The 18671-nt window shown below is 49.4% G+C and overlaps 2 protein-coding genes across 12 annotated transcripts in view; one reads left to right on the forward strand and one right to left on the reverse strand.

Moving 5' to 3' along the window:
• LOC140390012 (allantoinase, mitochondrial) overlaps nt 1-4671 on the forward strand; it is a 124477-nt gene extending 119806 nt beyond the window's left edge. For all 6 annotated transcript variants that reach the window (XM_072474812.1, XM_072474814.1, XM_072474813.1 and 3 more), the window contains one exon: nt 4425-4671. In XM_072474812.1, the coding sequence (XP_072330913.1) occupies nt 4425-4562 (138 nt within the window). In that variant the 3' untranslated portion in view covers nt 4563-4671. The remainder of the gene's footprint in view (nt 1-4424) is intronic.
• Nucleotides 4672-13310: 8639 nt separating this feature from the next.
• Nucleotides 13311-18671, reverse strand: part of cox18 (cytochrome c oxidase assembly factor COX18) — a 35078-nt gene continuing 29717 nt past the window's right edge. For all 6 annotated transcript variants that reach the window (XM_072474821.1, XM_072474822.1, XM_072474819.1 and 3 more), the window contains exons 6-7: nt 17601-17708; nt 13311-14199 (exon numbers count right to left, since the gene is read on the reverse strand). In XM_072474821.1, the coding sequence (XP_072330922.1) occupies nt 14026-14199; nt 17601-17708 (282 nt within the window). In that variant the 3' untranslated portion in view covers nt 13311-14025. The remainder of the gene's footprint in view (nt 14200-17600; nt 17709-18671) is intronic.

Raw genomic sequence — 18671 nt, forward strand, 5'->3', positions numbered from 1 at the left:
TTCTCATTCATGGAGAGGCTCTGATCAGTTTCTACACCAAGGCCATTCTCTCTCATGGATAGATTCTGATCACTTTCTACACCAAGGCCATTCTCACTCGTGGATAGATTCTGATCACTTACTACACCAAGGCCATTCTCACTCGTGAATAGATTCTGAACACTTTCTACACCAAGTCCATTCTCACTCGTGAATAGATTCTGATTACTTTCTACACCAAGGCCGCTCTCACTCATGGATAGATTCTGATCACTTTCTATACCAAGGCCACTCTCACACATGGATAGATTCTGATCACTTTCTGCACCAAGACCTTTCTCACTCAAGGAGAGATTCTGGTCACTTTCTGCAGCAAGGCCATTCTCACTCATGGACAGATTGTGATTTATTTCTATGCCAAGGCCATTCTCTCTCATTGGTGGATTCGGATTACTTTCTACACCAAGGCAATTCTCATTCATGGATAGAAACAGTTTACTTTCTACATCAAGGCCACACTCACTCATGAATAGATTCTGGTCACTTTCTACACCAAGGACATTCTCACTTATGGGTAGATTCTGATCATTTTCTTAAGGACACTCTCACTCATGCATAGATTTGGATCATTTTCGGCACCATGACCATTCTCACCAATGGAGAGATTCTGAACACTTTCTATACCAAGGACATTCTCACTCACTGATAGATTCTGAACACTTTCTACACCAAGGCCATTCTCGCTCTTGGATAGAGTCTGATCACGTTCTGTACCAAGGCCTGTCTCACTCATGGATAGATTCTGATCACGTTCTGCGCCATGACCATTCTCACCAATGCGAGAGATTCTGAACACTTTCTACACCAAGGACATTCTCACTCGTGGATAGATTCTGATCAGTTTCTACACCAAGGCCATTCTCACTCATGGATAGATTCTGATCACTTTCTTAAGGACACTCTCATTCTTGGATAGATTTGGATCATTTTCGGCACCATGACCATTCTCACCAATGGAGAGATTCTGAACACTTTCTATACCAAGGACATTCTCACTCATGGATAGATTCTGATCACTTTCTGCACCAAGGCCATTCTCGCTCTTGGATAGATTCTGAACACTTTCTACACCAAGGACATTCTCACTCATGGATAGATTCTGATCACTTTCTGCACCAAGGCCATTCTCGCTCTTGGATAGAGTCTGATCACGTTCTGTACCAAGGCCTGTCTCACTCATGGATAGATTCTGATCACTTTCTGCACCATGACCATTCTCACCAATGCGAGAGATTCTGAACACTTTCTACACCAAGGACATTCTCACTCATGAATAGATTCTGGTCACTTTCTGCACCAAGGCCTTTCTCACTCATGGATAGATTCTGAACACTTTCTACACCAAGGCCATTCTCACTCATGGATAGATTCTGATCACTTTCTACACCAAGGCCATTCTCACCCGTGAATATATTCTGAACACTTTCTACACCAAGTCCATTCTCACTCGTGAATAGATTCTGATCACTTTCTACACCAAGGCCACTCTCACTCATGGATAGATTCTGATCACTTTCTGCACCAAAACCATTCTCATTCATGGAGAGGCTCTGATCAGTTTCTACACCAAGGCCATTCTCTCTCATGGATAGATTCTGATCACTTTCTACACCAAGGCCATTCTCACTCATGGATAGATTCTGATCACTTTCTATACCAAGGCCACTCTCACACATGGATAGATTCTGATCACTTTCTACACCAAGACCTTTCTCACTCAAGGAGAGATTCTGGTCACTTTCTGCAGCAAGGCCATTCTCACTCATGGACAGATTGTGATTTATTTCTATGCCAAGGCTATTCTCTCTCATTGGTGGATTCGGATTACTTTCTACACCAAGGCAATTCTCATTCATGGATAGAAACAGTTTACTTTCTACATCAAGGCCACACTCACTCATGAATAGATTCTGGTCACTTTCTACACCAAGGACATTCTCACTTATGGGTAGATTCTGATCATTTTCTTAAGGACACTCTCACTCATGCATAGATTTGGATCATTTTCGGCACCATGACCATTCTCACCAATGGAGAGATTCTGAACACTTTCTATACCAAGGACATTCTCACTCACTGATAGATTCTGAACACTTTCTACACCAAGGCCATTCTCGCTCTTGGATAGAGTCTGATCACGTTCTGTACCAAGGCCTGTCTCACTCATGGATAGATTCTGATCACTTTCTGCACCAAAACCATTCTCATTCATGGAGAGGCTCTGATCAGTTTCTACACCAAGGCCATTCTCTCTCATGGATAGATTCTGATCACTTTCTACACCAAGGCCATTCTCACTCATGGATAGATTCTGATCACTTTCTATACCAAGGCCACTCTCACACATGGATAGATTCTGATCACTTTCTACACCAAGACCTTTCTCACTCAAGGAGAGATTCTGGTCACTTTCTGCAGCAAGGCCATTCTCACTCATGGACAGATTGTGATTTATTTCTATGCCAACGCCATTCTCTCTCATTGGTGGATTCGGATTACTTTCTACACCAAGGCAATTCTCATTCATGGATAGAAACAGTTTACTTTCTACATCAAGGCCACACTCACTCATGAATAGATTCTGGTCACTTTCTACACCAAGGACATTCTCACTTATGGGTAGATTCTGATCATTTTCTTAAGGACACTCTCACTCATGCATAGATTTGGATCATTTTCGGCACCATGACCATTCTCACCAATGGAGAGATTCTGAACACTTTCTATACCAAGGACATTCTCACTCACTGATAGATTCTGAACACTTTCTACACCAAGGCCATTCTCGCTCTTGGATAGAGTCTGATCACGTTCTGTACCAAGGCCTGTCTCACTCATGGATAGATTCTGATCACTTTCTGCGCCATGACCATTCTCACCAATGCGAGAGATTCTGAACACTTTCTACACCAAGGACATTCTCACTCGTGGATAGATTCTGATCAGTTTCTACACCAAGGCCATTCTCACTCATGGATAGATTCTGATCACTTTCTGCACCAAGACCATTCTCACTCATGGATAGATTCTGATCACTTTCTGCACCAAGGACATTCTCACTCATGGATAGATTCTGGTCACTTTCTGCACCAAGGCCATTCTCACTCATGGATAGATTCAAATTACTTTCTACACCAAGGCCTCTGTCACTCATGGCTAAATTCGGATAACTTTCTACACCAAGGCCATTCTCGCTCATGGATAGATTCTGATCACTTTTTACCCCAAGTCCACTCTCACTCATAGATATATTCGGAACACTTTACACTAAGGCAATTCTCGTCATGGATAGATTGTGAACACGTTCTAACCAAGGCCCCTCTCATTCATTGGTGGTTAAAAGAAAATAGCTTACATACAAAAATAAAGCAGAGCTAACTCCCACCCCAACCGAACACAGAAATAACATTAACCATGAGACAACTTGGTACGGAAAGATAAACACTTGCACTCTTTAACAAAATGTAATTGTTCAAATGCAGACCTAACTGATGCGGACCTTAGTCCCCTTTGCTGGTTGCGAGGGTTGCATGTGACAAGTCAAAGTTGAGTTTCCAGTGGGTGCAGAACTGCTTCATTTTAATCGCTCATTCAGGCATGTCACACTGGTACATTTCAGGTATGCAGAAGAGGTTGAAGTTGAGCAACGTATGGGGGCGGAGTATCTGTGCATAATACGATAGGCGTAGGCCACGCAGCCACTCAAGCCTGCTTTGTTCTTACACAAGCTCATAATGGTCATCTGCCAACGTCCCTTTCTTACCCTTCCCCATATTCCTCAATTCCCATTGCTTTCAAAAATCATAAGACCAAATGACAAAGGAACATAATTAGGCCACTCGGCCCATCGAGTCTGCTTCGCCATTTAACCATGGCTGATATTTTCTCATCCCCATTCTCCTGCCTTCTCCCCATAACCCCCGATTCCCTTATTAATCAAGAACATATCTATCTCTGTCTTAAAGACAAATTAAGCCTTGAATATACTCCATGACTAAGCGTTCATACTCCTCTGGGTTAGAGGATTCGAACGTGCACAATCATTGCTCTTCCTTTGAATCCGAAATGGCTGACGCCCTATTCTGAGACTGGCACCCCTTTTCTAAACCCTCCAGCCAGGGTAACAGCCTCTCAGCCTCCACCTGGTCAAGCCCTCTTGTGAATTTTGTACACTCCCAATTCCTAGCTCTCGAGTACTAACGTGAATTACAGAATTTCTACAGTGCAGGAGGCCATTCAGCCCATCAGGTCTGTAGTGTGCTGTCCGTGCATGCCCAATATTGAGAAGTGTTTCATTTACAAACACACAAATCCTTCATCTGGAGAAAATGAGCCAAAAAAGGTCAATTTGAAACAAAATGACACTAATCTTGCTTCCTTTCCAGTTGACCCCGTATCTTGGATGCAGACTACAAGGAGAGGTTTTTGCTACTATTGTCCGGGGAAAGATAGTTTACCTACAAGGAAAATTCTCCGACAAACCCCTGGGAGAGCACATCCTGATCGATATTACTCAAATATGAACTTAATCAAGATTCACTTGTGTGCACTTTCCGCAATGATTCATTAATCAAAACCAACCTATGTAACCTCTCAGTATATTGCATCCAGAAAATACAAATCTAGATATTGCTGGTGTTGTGTTGGCCAATGTTTAACATGATTTGCACGATATTTCTCTAGCCATTATTTTACATGGAATGCCGGAAATGGATTACCCTGGCTAAACTGAAACGTAAGACTTTATATTTACAAACATATGGAAAAAAAGGCCCGGCCAGCCTGTCCTACACAGATGTCCTGTATACTCCCAACTCCATCTGGAAGCTTTATAATCGCCAGAGAGGCTCAAGAAATACAAGGGGGGAAAAAAACCAGTGCAATAATGGGGAAGGGGAGGGGTAAAAGATTTCTGGAAAATTCCTCTTTGAATCCATTAGGCAATCTAAAGTAGTTCAGGAGACCATTCCAGTCACTATCAATGTACAATGTACCAGGTAATCTCCACCACAGCACTCACAGGTCCAGCACTCACTTGAAGCAAGTCAGAGGATCAGCGTTCACGAGTAAATGCTTGCCGCACGGGTCCACTGTTCTCCGGGGAAAGAATCATGACCTACCATCCAACATTAATAACATTCATACCTGCAACAGAAATTCCTCATTCACAGATTTAATTTCAAAGTTGATGTAGGAAAAGTCTTGGGCACTTGAGTGGTAACTGCTGGCGAGTGGCAGCTCAGCGGTTGTCTGATGGACCACAGCAGTGAAAATGCGCTAGGTACATAAGGATACAGTTTGTGTCACGTTGAAGTACCTACCACAAACTGTAGTTAACGGGCTTCGCAAATCGATAATCTAATTACTCATTTTGTTTCATGAGAACAGTCTCAGTCTGAACATAATTGGAGTGAAATTAATCTCTACTGGTAGCACAGAACAGGCACATTGGCATCAGACTTTACACCATGTTTATTGACCTTTGAATAGAAAAGAAAATCAAAGCTGAGAACAGAGTGCCAATTTGCTAAAAAGCACTTTTCACACTCCTGGAAACCAATATCATATCCATTATCTCTCCTCTTGCTATCATGTTGTACTATTTCCTGAAATAATTCAATACAATCACTTCTTGCTTGTTATTCGGGAGTTGGGCTTACAAAAATAGTGCATAACTATTGCAATCCATTTGTCAATCGACCATTGTACAAAAAAAAGTATTGATTTTGGACTACCGGGTGCGGCGATGACCAGCTAGGTCGCACGTTTCGGCACCTCCCATTTGAACGGACTTTTGGGCTCTTATTGGGAGCCCCAACGGCAATTTTTGACGGCTAAACCCATTGTGCGGTGAAACAGAAGGGAATCCCCCCGGATGTACATGGAGAAAGGAGATAATAGTGGCCGGATTGCAGAGGATCCTCTGGAGCAGCGGCAAGGAAGGGAAGCACGAAGCAAGATGGCGGTGGAGGGAGGCCGTTTGGTATGGGGCCCGGAACAGCAAGAGTTCCTTCGGAGATGTGTTGAGGAGCTAAAGAAGGAGGTGCTGGCCCCGATGCTGCAGGCGATTGAGGGGCTAAAGGAGGCGCAGAAGACCCAAGAATTGGAGCTTCGTGGCGTGAAGGCAAAGGCTGCCGAAAATGAGGACGAAATACAGGGCCTGGTGGTGAAGACAGAGACACAAGAGGCACTGCATAAGAGGTGTATGGAGAGGCTGGAAGCCCTGGAAAATAGCTCGAGGAGGAAGAACCTAAGAGTTTTGGGTCTTCCCGAAGGTGCAGAGGGAGCGGACGTCGGGGCATATGTGAGCACGATGCTTCATTCCTTAATGGGACCAGAGGCCCCGACGGGCCCCTTGGAAGTGGAGGGAGCATATTGAGTCATTGCGAGAAGACCGAAGGCGGGAGAAATACCTCGAGCTATAGTGGTGAGGTTTCACCGCTATAAAGACAGGGAGATGGTCCTGAGATGGACAAAAAAGACACGGAGCTGCAGGTGGGAGAACGCGGTGATCCGCGTGTACCAGGATTGGAGTGCGGAGGTGGCGAGAAGGAGGGCGAGTTTCAATCGGGCCAAGGCGGTGCTCCATAGAAAGAAAGTTAAATTTGGTATGCTGCAGCCGGCGAGACTGTGGGTTACACATCAAGGGAAACACCACTACTTCGAGACGGCAGAAGAGGCGTGGACATTCATTGAAGATGAGAAGCTAGACTAGACTGGAGAGAGAAAGAACTTTTGTAATAAAGCAGTGGTGTGATTGCATGGGACTGGGAATCGGAAGGGGGGGAAATTTTCTCTTTCCCCTTGATGGGGGTGGGGTATGGTGAACTGTGGGCGCCGGTGGGGAAGGAGAGGGGGAAGGAGAGAGGGAGCTGCGCCATTAGGGGCGGGGCCGAGTGGGAAGCTTTGCTCCCGCGCTATGGTAATTGTGGCGAGAAAAGGGGGCGCAGGAAGGAGGGGGCCTTACACAATGGGAGGCTGAGGATAAACGGGGAAGCCAAGGTCAGCCAGATTTTGATGACTTCTGGAAGCAACATGGGGGGAGCAATCACGCTAGAGGGGATCTAGCAGGGGGGGGGGTAAATGGGTTGCTGCTGTTAAGGGGAAGGGGGAGCTGCTACGGGATGGGATGGTCGGGACGGGAGGACACCGTTGGGGGGACAAGTAGGTGCGTGGGAACCGGGTGAGGAGCTGGTTTAAAAAAGGGGATGGCTAGTTGACGAGGGGGGGGGGGGGGGGGAGGGGGTAAAGAGCCCCCCAACCCGGTTGATCACGTGGAACGTGAGAGGGCTGAATGGGCCGATTAAGAGGGCATTAATCTTAATTAATGCCCTCTTAATTAAGAGCACCTAAAGAAATTAAAGGCAGATGTGGTCATGCTGCAGGAGACGCATCTGAAACTGGCGGATCAGGTCAGATTAAGAAAAGGATGGGTGGGACAGGTATTCCACTTGGGCTTGGATGCGAAAAATAGAGGGGTGGCAATATTAGTGGGGAAACGGGTATTGTTTGAGGCGTGGACCATAGTGGCGGACAGTGGGGGTAGATACGTGATGGTGAGTGGCAGATTGCAAGGTGAGGCGGTGGTTCTGGTGAACGTATATGCCCCGAACTGGGATGACGCCAACTTCATGAAGCGTATGCTGGGGCGTATCCCGGACCTGGAGGCGGGAAAGTTGGTAATGGGGGGAGACTTCAACACGGTGCTGGATCCAGGGGTGGACCGGTCCAGGTCTAGGACCGCCTGGAGATTTACTAGGCCTAGGAGTAAAGAGTTCTCCTTCTTCTCCCATGTCCACAAGGTGTATTCTCGAATAGACTTCTTTGTCCTGGGAAGGTCGCTGATCCCGAAGGTGGCCGGGACGGAGTACTCAGCTATAGCCATTTCGGACCATGCCCCACATTGGGTAGATCTGGAAGTAGGAGAGGAAAAGGAACAGCACCCACTGTGGAGATTAGATATGGGACTGTTGGCGGACGAAGGGGTGTGTGTAAGGGTAAGGAGATGTATCGAAAGGTATCTGGAGATTAATGACGACGGAGAGGTTCAGGTGGGAGTGGTCTGGGAAGCACTGAAGGCGGTGGTCAGAGGGGAACTGATTTCCATAAGGGCCCATAAGGGGAAACAAGAGAGCAAAGAGAGGGAGAGATTGTTGAGAGAAATTTTGAGGGTGGATAGGCAGTATGCGGTGGCTCCAGGTGAAGGACTATACAGGGAAAGACGAAGGTTGCACACGGAATTTGATTTGTTGACCATGGGCAAGGCGGAGGCACAATGGAGGAAGGCACAGGGAGTGCAGTATGAGTACGAAGAGAAGGCGAGCCGGTTACTGGCCCAACAACTGAGGAAGAGGGGGGCGGCGAGGGAGATTGGAGGGGTTAGGGTCGAGGAGGGTGAGATGGAATGGGGAGCGGAGAGGGTGAACGGGGTGTTTAAGGCATTTTATGAGAGGCTGTATAAGGCTCAGCCCCCGGAAGGGAAGGAGGGAACGATGCACTTCCTAGACCAGTTGGAATTCCCGAAGGTTGAGGAGCAGGAGAGGACAGGACTGGGAGCACAGATTGAGGTGGAGGAGTTGGTAAAAGGGATTGGGAGCATGCAGGCAGGGAAGGCCCCGCTTCTGACGAGAACCTTTAATGAGGCCAGGGAAAGGGGGACGTTGCCCCTGACGATGTCGGAGGCGACGATATCGCTGCTCTTGAAAAGGGACAAAGACCCACTGCAGTGCGGGTCTTACAGGCCTATTTCCCTCCTGAATGTAGATGCCAAGCTTTTGGCCAAGGTGATGGCGACGAGGATGGAGGATTGTGTCCCGGGGGTGGTTCACGGGGTTTGTTAAGGGGAGACAATTGAACACTAACATACGGTGGCTGCTGGGTGCGATGATGATGCCCCCGCCGGAGGGGGAGGCGGAGATAGTGGTGGCGATGGATGCAGAGAAAGCATTTGATAGAGTGGAGTGGGATTACCTGTGGGAAGTGTTGAGGAGATTTGGATTTGGAGAGGGGTTTATTGGATGGGTTCAGCTTCTATACAGGATCCCGGTGGCAAATGTGACTACAAATAGGCAGAGATCTGACCACTTCCGTCTATACAGAGGGACAAGACAGGGATGTCCTCTGTCCCCGTTACTGTTTGCGTTGGCAATTGAGCCACTGGCCATAGCGCTGAGGGGCTCTAGGAAGTGGAGGGGAGTACTTAGGGGAGGAGAAGAGCACCGGGTGTCACTATACGCGGATGATTTGTTGTTGTATGTCGCGGACCCAGTGGAGGGGATGCCCGAGATAATGCAGACACTCAGGGAGTTTGGGGAATTTTCAGGATATAAATTGAATATGGGGAAGAGTGAGCTGTTTGTGATGCACCCTGGGGAACAGGGCAGGGGAATAGATGATTTGCCGTTGAGGAGAGTAACAAGGGATTTTCGGTACCTAGGGATCCAGATGGCCAGGAACTGGGGAACCTTGCATAAGCTTAATTTAGTAAGATTGGTGGAGCAGATGGAAGAGGACTTTAGGAGATGGGACATGGTGCCCCTGTCACTGGCGGATAGGGTGCAGGCGGTTAAAATGGTGGTCCTTCCGCGGTTTCTTTTTGTGTTCCAGTGCCTCCCTGTGATGATTACAAAGGCCTTTTTCAAGAAAGTGGATAAGAGGATTATGAGTTTTGTGTGGGCTGGGAAGACCCCGAGAGTGAAGAGGGGGTTCCTGCAGCGTAGTAGGGATAGGGGGGGACTGGCACTGCCGAGTTTAAGTGACTATTATTGGGCCGCCAACATATCAATGGTATGCAAGTGGATGGGGGAAGGGGAGGGAGCGGCGTGGAAAAGACTAGAGATGGCGTCCTGTAGGGGAACCTGCCTGCAAGCATTAGCGACGGCACCTTTACCGTTCTCCCAGAAGAAATACACCACAAGTCCAGTGGTGGTGGCAACGTTGAAAATTTGGGGGCAGTGGAGACGGCATAAGGGAGTGACGGGTGCCTCGGTGAGGTGCCCGATAAGGAACAACCACAGGTTCGTCCCGGGGAAGATAGATGGGGGATTTAAAGCTTGGCAGAGAGCAGGGATTGTGAAATTGAAGGATTTGTTCCTAGGCGGGACGTTTGCGAATCTGGGAGCACTGACAGAAAAATATGGGTTGCCACCGGGGAATGCATTTCGATATATGCAACTGAGGGCTTTTGCGAGGCAACAGGTGAGGGAATTTCCGCGGCTCCCGGCACAAGACATTCAGGACAGAGTGATTTTGGGGGCATGGGTGGGGGATGGTAGGGTGTTAGATATATACAGAGAAATGAGAGACGAGGGGGAGACGATGGTGGAGGAGCTGAAGGGAAAATGGGAAGAGGAGCTAGGGGAAGAGATTGAGGAGGGGCTGTGGGCAGATGCCTTAAGTAGGGTAAACTCTTCGTCCTCATGCGCCAGGCTCAGCCTGATACAATTCAAGGTTCTACATAGGGCACACATGACTGGAGCAAGGTTAAGTAGATTTTTTGGAGTGGAGGATAGGTGCGGGAGATGCGCGGGAAGCCCAGCGAACCACACCCACATGTTTTGGTCATGCCCGGTACTGCATGGGTTCTGGGTGGGGGTGGTGAATGTGCTTTCAAGGGTGGTGGGGGTCCGGGTCGAGCCAGGCTGGGGGTTGGCGATATTTGGGGTTGCGGACGAGCTGGGAGTGCAGGAGGCGAGAGAGGTTGATGTTTTAGCCTTTGCGTCCCTAGTAGCCCGGCGAAGGATATTACTTATGTGGAGAGAAGCTAAACCCCCAGGCGTGGAGGCCTGGATAAACGACATGGCAGGGTTTATAAAATTGGAGCGGATAAAATACGCACTAAGCGGTTCGGCTCAAGGGTTCACCAGGCGGTGGCAACCGTTCCTCAATTAACTCGCAGAACGATAAGGGAAATGGGAAAGGTAGCAGCAGCAACCCGGGGGGGGAGGGGTGGGGGGGGAGGGGAGGGCCCGTCCGGGCCCTCAGGGGTTTTGTACAGGTGTTTGTATACGAGTTATTTATATTGGTTTTTGTGACTTTATTATTTTGGATATTGGCTAGTTTTTATTTTTGTTGCTGGCAGTTGCCGTCTAGTTAATATATTATTTATTCTTAAAAAAAAAAAGAGTATTGATTTTGGCTTCCCACCCAAAAAGTCTATTGAAGCTTCTGTGGCTTTGCAGGATACGAACATACGAATCTGAATAAAGCAAATGTTTTTGAATCGGCCATTGGTGGTACTGTAGGTAAATATTTACCTCAGAGGGGTCAACGGTCAGGTGGCATCGATGTAAAGAAATTGGTAGGAGAATTAGAAGGAAAATGAGGAAACCTTGTTTTCACCCAAAGGCTGGCAGGTACTTGGAATGAGAAACTCTTCGCCGCATTTAAAATGTACTCAGAAATCTACTTGAAGATCTGTGATCTGCAGGGTTACGGACCTAGTGCAGAAAGCTGGATTAGGTTGGACAGCTCTTCAACACCCAGCACATGCACGATGGGCTGAATGGATGCCTTGCATTATAATTGTTTTCTGCAGTTCCAGATTTTAGGAAGCTCCATCTACTGGCACAAGTGCACAGCTGCAAGCGTGACTGTGTCATAGAATGGTGATGCCCATATAAGGAGCACACAACATGCATAAATTTAATATACTGTTTATTGAGCGGGGGCAAGGAAGCAGAAACTGAATAGCAATTCCCTAATACCGTTACCAATTATTGTGAAGGGGGTGTACTTTTAGATAGTCACCTCGCACCCAATTACAAAAAAGCAAGTCATCCTTGTAGATGATACTGAGCATCATCCCCTCATACCATGTGCTAAGAAGGCGTTGGCAACAATGGACTTTCATTTGATTGGTCCATGCTTATGCTTGGCAAGTACTACAGTGGTCCACTATTACCTTCTGCAGTCTGGCTGACTAGGAATCTCTCCCATCGGGTGTATTGGAAGGGTTTAGAGTTTGATAATAAACCTGTTTGGCCTCAGTATGAATGCATCTTCCTTGGCCATAAAGTCTAGGAGTGGAAGTTGAACCCAGAGCTCCCTGCCGAGATGTCGAAATATTATTGCACCACAAGACCTCCTATCAAAGCAGACCAGAAGGAAAAATTTACTTATGTGCTCCCGATGGAGCCCAGATCTGTGAATAAGAACTCCAGTGATAGACCTCTGAGAAACCTTTTGAGTGAGACCTGTTTGGACCAGAACAATTGGTGAATTAAAGCTCCGATTTCTGCCTTCCATACTAGCTGGGGTCAGTTCCAGGCTAAGTCGCAGGAGGTCAGGAATCAAAACTTGACATTATTTTTCCCTGGAGCTATTTAAAAATGAGGACTGAAGGTTGCGGTCTCGGACACTTGTCAATTGGTAATCTGAGTATTTTAGTGGCTGTCTGCAGAGCTCCTTACTGTTGGATCCTGAATCTGATTTTCAGTAAGAGGAGACAGTCTGAAGCGAAGTGTAGAAAACGCTCTCCCTTCCCCATTGCTCAGTTTACAAACCAGTTCTGCAGTCAATTTCCATCTGATACATTTTTTAAATCAGCAGCCCGAGGAGAGGTTGCAGTGTGGAATGCATCAACTACAGGGAGGATATAATAAAGGATTGATCAGAACAATGAACTGTTATGAGTGCCAAGTATCAGTAACCTAGAAGCTCACACTGCTTTCACAGAGTTTGATGTGCGTGTGGCTGCAGTTAGTGTGGAGTTTTGGTTTTTAACCGCATTGCCAATGTAAGATGGCGGAGAAGAACGGCACGCCATATAAAAATCACAAGACTAAATGAAATGGTCGAGCAGCAAGATATTAAAATTGCCTCGTTCTTCAATATTGCCTGTGAAAAAACACAGGCTTGGACTTGCATTATTCTTAAACAGACCTCCCATTTAGTGTTATAGCCTCAAGCATGTAACCGAGGCCCTGGGATCTTTCACAAATCTCGTGGAAGATCCAAACTGAGCTGAGCAGTTTTGTGATGAGACTGCTCGCCCACCAGAACTTGATTTCCCAGTACCCAAACTTCATTATTAGACAAAGAAACATGAAACATACCTTAAGTGGGGGAGGGGGAAGTCTTTCATCTCACCAGTCTGGAGAATATTTGAATCAAGCCTGCAGTAGGAAAGAGTATTATTCACTGACAAAAGTGTTGCAGTCTCGGTAGTCCCCTTCAAAATCTTTGATCTCAAACACTTTGATGTACAGGTTGAAGAGATCATTCTCTTCAAGTTCTGAACATTTATGACGTAAATTTCAAATAATCAAGCATTTGTAAAGTCTGTTCCTTTTTAATCTTGTACTTTAGATATTAGTACAAAACATGATTGCAATTTTGATAGGACTAAAAACTTAAATTCACATACACAGTAGAGTAACATGATGATGAACGGTAGGAGTGTGATCAGTACCAGGAGGAGGAGGGTGGGAATAGGTTGTTAAAGCCCGTAAAATAGCAATTTACACTGCCATCGACACAATCTCAGGCAGGCTAAAGGCTGCAAACAAAAATGAGGCTCTACCTCACACCCAGGAAGAAAAACCTCGGAAACAAATCAAGCCAGGAACCCTCTCTTACTTTTCCAAGACATCATCAACAAATGGGTATGCCTGGAAACAAAGAGTCTTCCAACTTTTTTCTATTCTTTCCTGGGGTCTGGACATCACGGGCAAGGCCCGCATTTGTTGTCCATCCCTAATTGCCCTTGAATCGAGTGACTTGCGAAGATATTTCACAGGCAAATTAAGAGTTGACCACAGTGCTGTGGGTCTGGAGTTACCTGTAGGACAGTGTGCATTTACTTTCAGTAATTCCTCTGGATGAGAGAGGAAATCAAACTAAAGTATCCAGAACTATTAAAGTCCCCCACAATGACCAGTAGAACATGGTCTCTTTAATATAAGTTGTGTGCCTGCAGGGCATGTTTGATTCAGGACATTGGTGCAGCCCGTTCAGTTACAGCATGTATTTCACTCGCACAATTGATCACTTCCTAGAAAAATATTTAGCAATTAATCCGGCTGACAAGTCTCTAAAAGGAGTCTCTGAATCGGAGTTCATCTTGGGAATGCGACAGAGAGCACGAAGGCTGGGGGATCGCAGCAGTAAATTCTGTCCAAGACCCACACAGCTGGAGGTCAGCCAGTACAGAGCCATCGACTGCAACAGAAACAAAATAAGTAATGAGTGAGCTTAACCAACCCATACAGCTTTATATACACTCACCACATTACACACACACATCCACACCGCCTCGACCACACACACACACAGTCTCGACCACACACACACACAGTCTCGACCACACACACACACAGTCCGACCACACACAGACACCGCCTCGACCACACACAGACACCGCCTCGACCACACACAGACACCGCCTCGACCACACACAGACACCGTCTCGACCACACACAGACACCGTCTCGACCACACACAGACACCGTCTCGACCACACACAGACACCGCCTCGACCACACACACACACCGCCTCGACCACACACACACACCGCCTCGACCACACACACACACCGCCTCGACCACACACACACACCGCCTCGACCACACACACACACCGCCTCGACCACACACACACACCGCCTCGACCACACACACACACCGCCTCGACCACACACACACACCGCCTCGACCACACACACACACCGCCTCGACCACACACACACACCGCCTCGACCACACACACACACCGCCTCGACCACACACACACACCGCCTCGACCACACACACACACCGCCTCGACCACACACACACACCGCCTCGACCACACACACACACAGTCTCGACCACACACACACACAGTCTCGACCACACACACACACAGTCCGACCACACACAGACACCGCCTCGACCACACACAGACACCGCCTCGACCACACACAGACACCGTCTCGACCACACACAGACACCGTCTCGACCACACACAGACACCGTCTCGACCACACACAGACACCGTCTCGACCACACACAGACACCGTCTCGACCACACACACACACCGCCTCGACCACACACACACACCGCCTCGACCACACACACACACCGCCTCGACCACACACACACACCGCCTCGACCACACACACACACCGCCTCGACCACACACACACACCGCCTCGACCACACACACACACCGCCTCGACCACACACACACACCGCCTCGACCACACACACACACCGCCTCGACCACACACACACACCGCCTCGACCACACACACGGACACCGCCTCGACCACACACACGGACACCGTCTCGACCACACACACGGACACCGTCTCGACCACACACGGACACAGTCTCGACCACACACGGACACAGTCTCGACCACACACGGACACAGTCTCGACCACACACGGACACAGTCTCGACCACACACGGACACAGTCTCGACCACACACGGACACAGTCTCGACCACACACGGACACAGTCTCGACCACACACGGACACAGTCTCGACCACACACGGACACAGTCTCGACCACACACGGACACAGTCTCGACCACACACGGACACAGTCTCGACCACACACGGACACAGTCTCGACCACACACGGACACAGTCTCGACCACACACGGACACAGTCTCGACCACACACGGACACAGTCTCGACCACACACGGACACAGTCTCGACCACACACGGACACAGTCTCGACCACACACGGACACAGTCTCGACCACACACGGACACAGTCTCGACCACACACGGACACAGTCTCGACCACACACGGACACAGTCTCGACCACACACGGACACAGTCTCGACCACACACGGACACAGTCTCGACCACACACGGACACAGTCTCGACCACACACGGACACAGTCTCGACCACACACAGACACAGTCTGGACCACACACAGACCCAGTCTCGACCACACGCACATGAACACAGTCCCGCCCACACACACGCGCACCAGTCCGGCCCGCCCCAATCCCACCCACACCCATCCCGCCGGCCCACCCCAGTCCCGCCGGCCCGCACCAGTCCCGCCCGCCCCCACCAGTCCCGCCCGCCCGCACCAGCCCAGCTTGCGGCCGCGCCAGTCCCACCCGCACGCACGTGCCCATGCCAGTCCCGCCCGCGTGCACGCGCACGCGCCAGTCCCGCCCCCGCGCCAGTCCCGCTCCCGCACACGCTCCAGGCCCGCCCCCGCACACACGCCAGTCCCGCCCCTGCACGCTCCAGTCCCGCCCCTGCACGCGCCAGTCCCGCCCCCGCACACGCGCCAGTCCCGCCCCCGCACACGCGCCAGTCCCGCCCCTGCACGCGCCAATCCTGCTCCCGCAGGCACTCCAGGCCCGCCCCCGCAGGCGCTCCAGGCCCGCCCCCGCAGGCGCGACAGTCCCACCCCTGCACGTGCCAGTCCCGCCCCCGCACACGCGCCAGTCCCGCCCCTGCATGCGCCAGTCCCGCCCCTGCACGCGCCAATCCTGCTCCCGCAGGCGCTCCAGGCCCGCCCCCGCAGGCGCTCCAGGCCCGCCCCCGCAGGCGCGACAGTCCCACCCCTGCACGCGCCAGTCACGCCCCCGCAGGCGCGACAGTCCCGCCACCGCATGCACGACAGTCCTGCCCCCGCACACACTGGCGCGCGTGCGGGTGTGGGACTGGTGCGCTTGCGGGGGCGGGACTGGCGCGTGCAGGGGCGGGACTGGCGCGTGCAGGGGCGGGACTGGCGCGTGCAGGGGCGGGACTGGCGAGTGCAGGGGCGGGACTGGTGCGTGCGGGGGCGGGACTGGTGCGTGCGGGGGCGTGACTGCCGTGTGCGGGGGGCGGGACTGGCACGTGCGGGGGGCGGGACTGGCACGTGCGGGGGCAGGACTGGCACGTGCGGGGGCGGGACTGCCGTGTGCGGGGGGCGGGACTGGCACGTGCGTGGGCGGGACTGGTGTGGGCGGGACTGGTGCGTGTGGGGGCGGGACTGGTTCAATTGGCTGGGTGGTGGCAGTAACACATTATTTGAACTTTTAAACGGGATGAAGAAAGTGTTTGGGCATTATTGGTACCGATAGGATGCTAAAGAGATGACCAAATGTGAAGAATTCTGATAAAGCAAACAGAAATAGACGGTTTCTAATGGAGCAAAGAAACAGTAATGTGAAAGCACAAGATAAAGGTGATCACCAAAACGACTGAGAGAGAATAAAAATATAATGTGCACCATAGGTGGTTTAGATTGACACAAACCATTGTTAGAGCAGTCAATAAATTATGCTTCAAATCGAGGGATGTATCAAAAGTAAAGGGAAGCAATTGGGAGTGGGTTGGACGAGATGGTTCATATGGAGGTAAGCAAAGAATAAGGCAACTCAATAGTTGCTTCCAAGGCTCTCAATTTCCTTGGTATGCGACTCAGGTGAGGGCAATACAATGCAAGCAGCAGCGTTTGAAAATGGTAATGCAGTTACAGGAATCATTTTACATAAAGACGCTTTATAGCAACAGCAAGAGGGAGGTGACGGCCTGATAGATTCCGCACAGTTCTAATGAGAGGCAAGACCTAACCCCCAATGTCATGGGGTCAGTAGGTCAGGGAAAGACTTACTGAGGGCACTGTTGCAGCAATTGGAACCATGAGCACCGAAATTCCACGGATCATGTAAGTGACGTATTTCTGAAATTTTGACAATTCGATTTTCCGGAGAGCAAAAATCTATATTTGAACAGCAGGAACAAAAGTAGCATTATTGGTTTTGAGGAGCCAGGTATGGCGATCAGATAAAATGAGATTTTATTTCTCCACCTAGTTACTTGGACTGACATTCCAATTTTGAAACCATTTCAGATTACAGCAAAATATCTAGCATGACCGGCAGTGGCAGTGGTTAGAACTGATGCCTCACAGCGCCGAGGACCCGGGTTCGATCCCGGCCCGGGTTACTGTCCGTGTGGAGTTTGCACATTCTCCCTGCGTCTGCGTGGGTCTCACCCCCACAATGAAAGATGCGCAGGGTAGGTGGATTGGCCACGCTAAATTGCCCCTTAAGTGAAAGAGACAGAATTGGGTACTCTAAATTTATTTTTTTAAATCAGCATGACCCTCAGTTTATCAAGGCCTAGCTATTACCTTTTAGAACAATTTGCAATCGACTTGTTGGGAACTCCTGTAACTGAATTCTGCTAATGAAATCTATTACCTTTATTCCTTCGTGGGATAAGAGCGCTGCTAGGCAAGGCCAACATTTGTTGTCCATCCTCAATTGTCCTTGAGAAGGTGGCAGTGGGCTAAGTGACATAGGTACACCCAAGGCGCTGTTAAGGAGCTAGTAAGATTTTGGTGGTGGAGGGAGTCTCTATTTACGATGGATGGGCTGCAGATCAAGCAGGTAGCCTTGTCCTGGAGGGTGTTGAATCCCGAGAGCCGTTTGGTCCAGTTAAGTCACTAGTCGTTGGTAACTCCAAGGATGTTGAGGTGGGGAGCTCAGTGATAACAATGCCACTGAATGTCAGGAGGGTGGTCAGATAGACCTATGTGAGGTGAATGTTATTTACTACTTAGATGCTTCAATTACACATCAGAAAATAGTAAATTGATTAAGTTCTTGGGTATTTAAACATTCCCAAGCTTTTAAATGGTAAATAATTCACATATCGGAGGTGGACAACAGCAGCTCAT

The sequence above is a fragment of the Scyliorhinus torazame genome, chromosome 14, assembly GCF_047496885.1.
Source record: "Scyliorhinus torazame isolate Kashiwa2021f chromosome 14, sScyTor2.1, whole genome shotgun sequence".
In the NCBI taxonomy this organism is placed as follows: domain Eukaryota; kingdom Metazoa; phylum Chordata; class Chondrichthyes; order Carcharhiniformes; family Scyliorhinidae; genus Scyliorhinus; species Scyliorhinus torazame.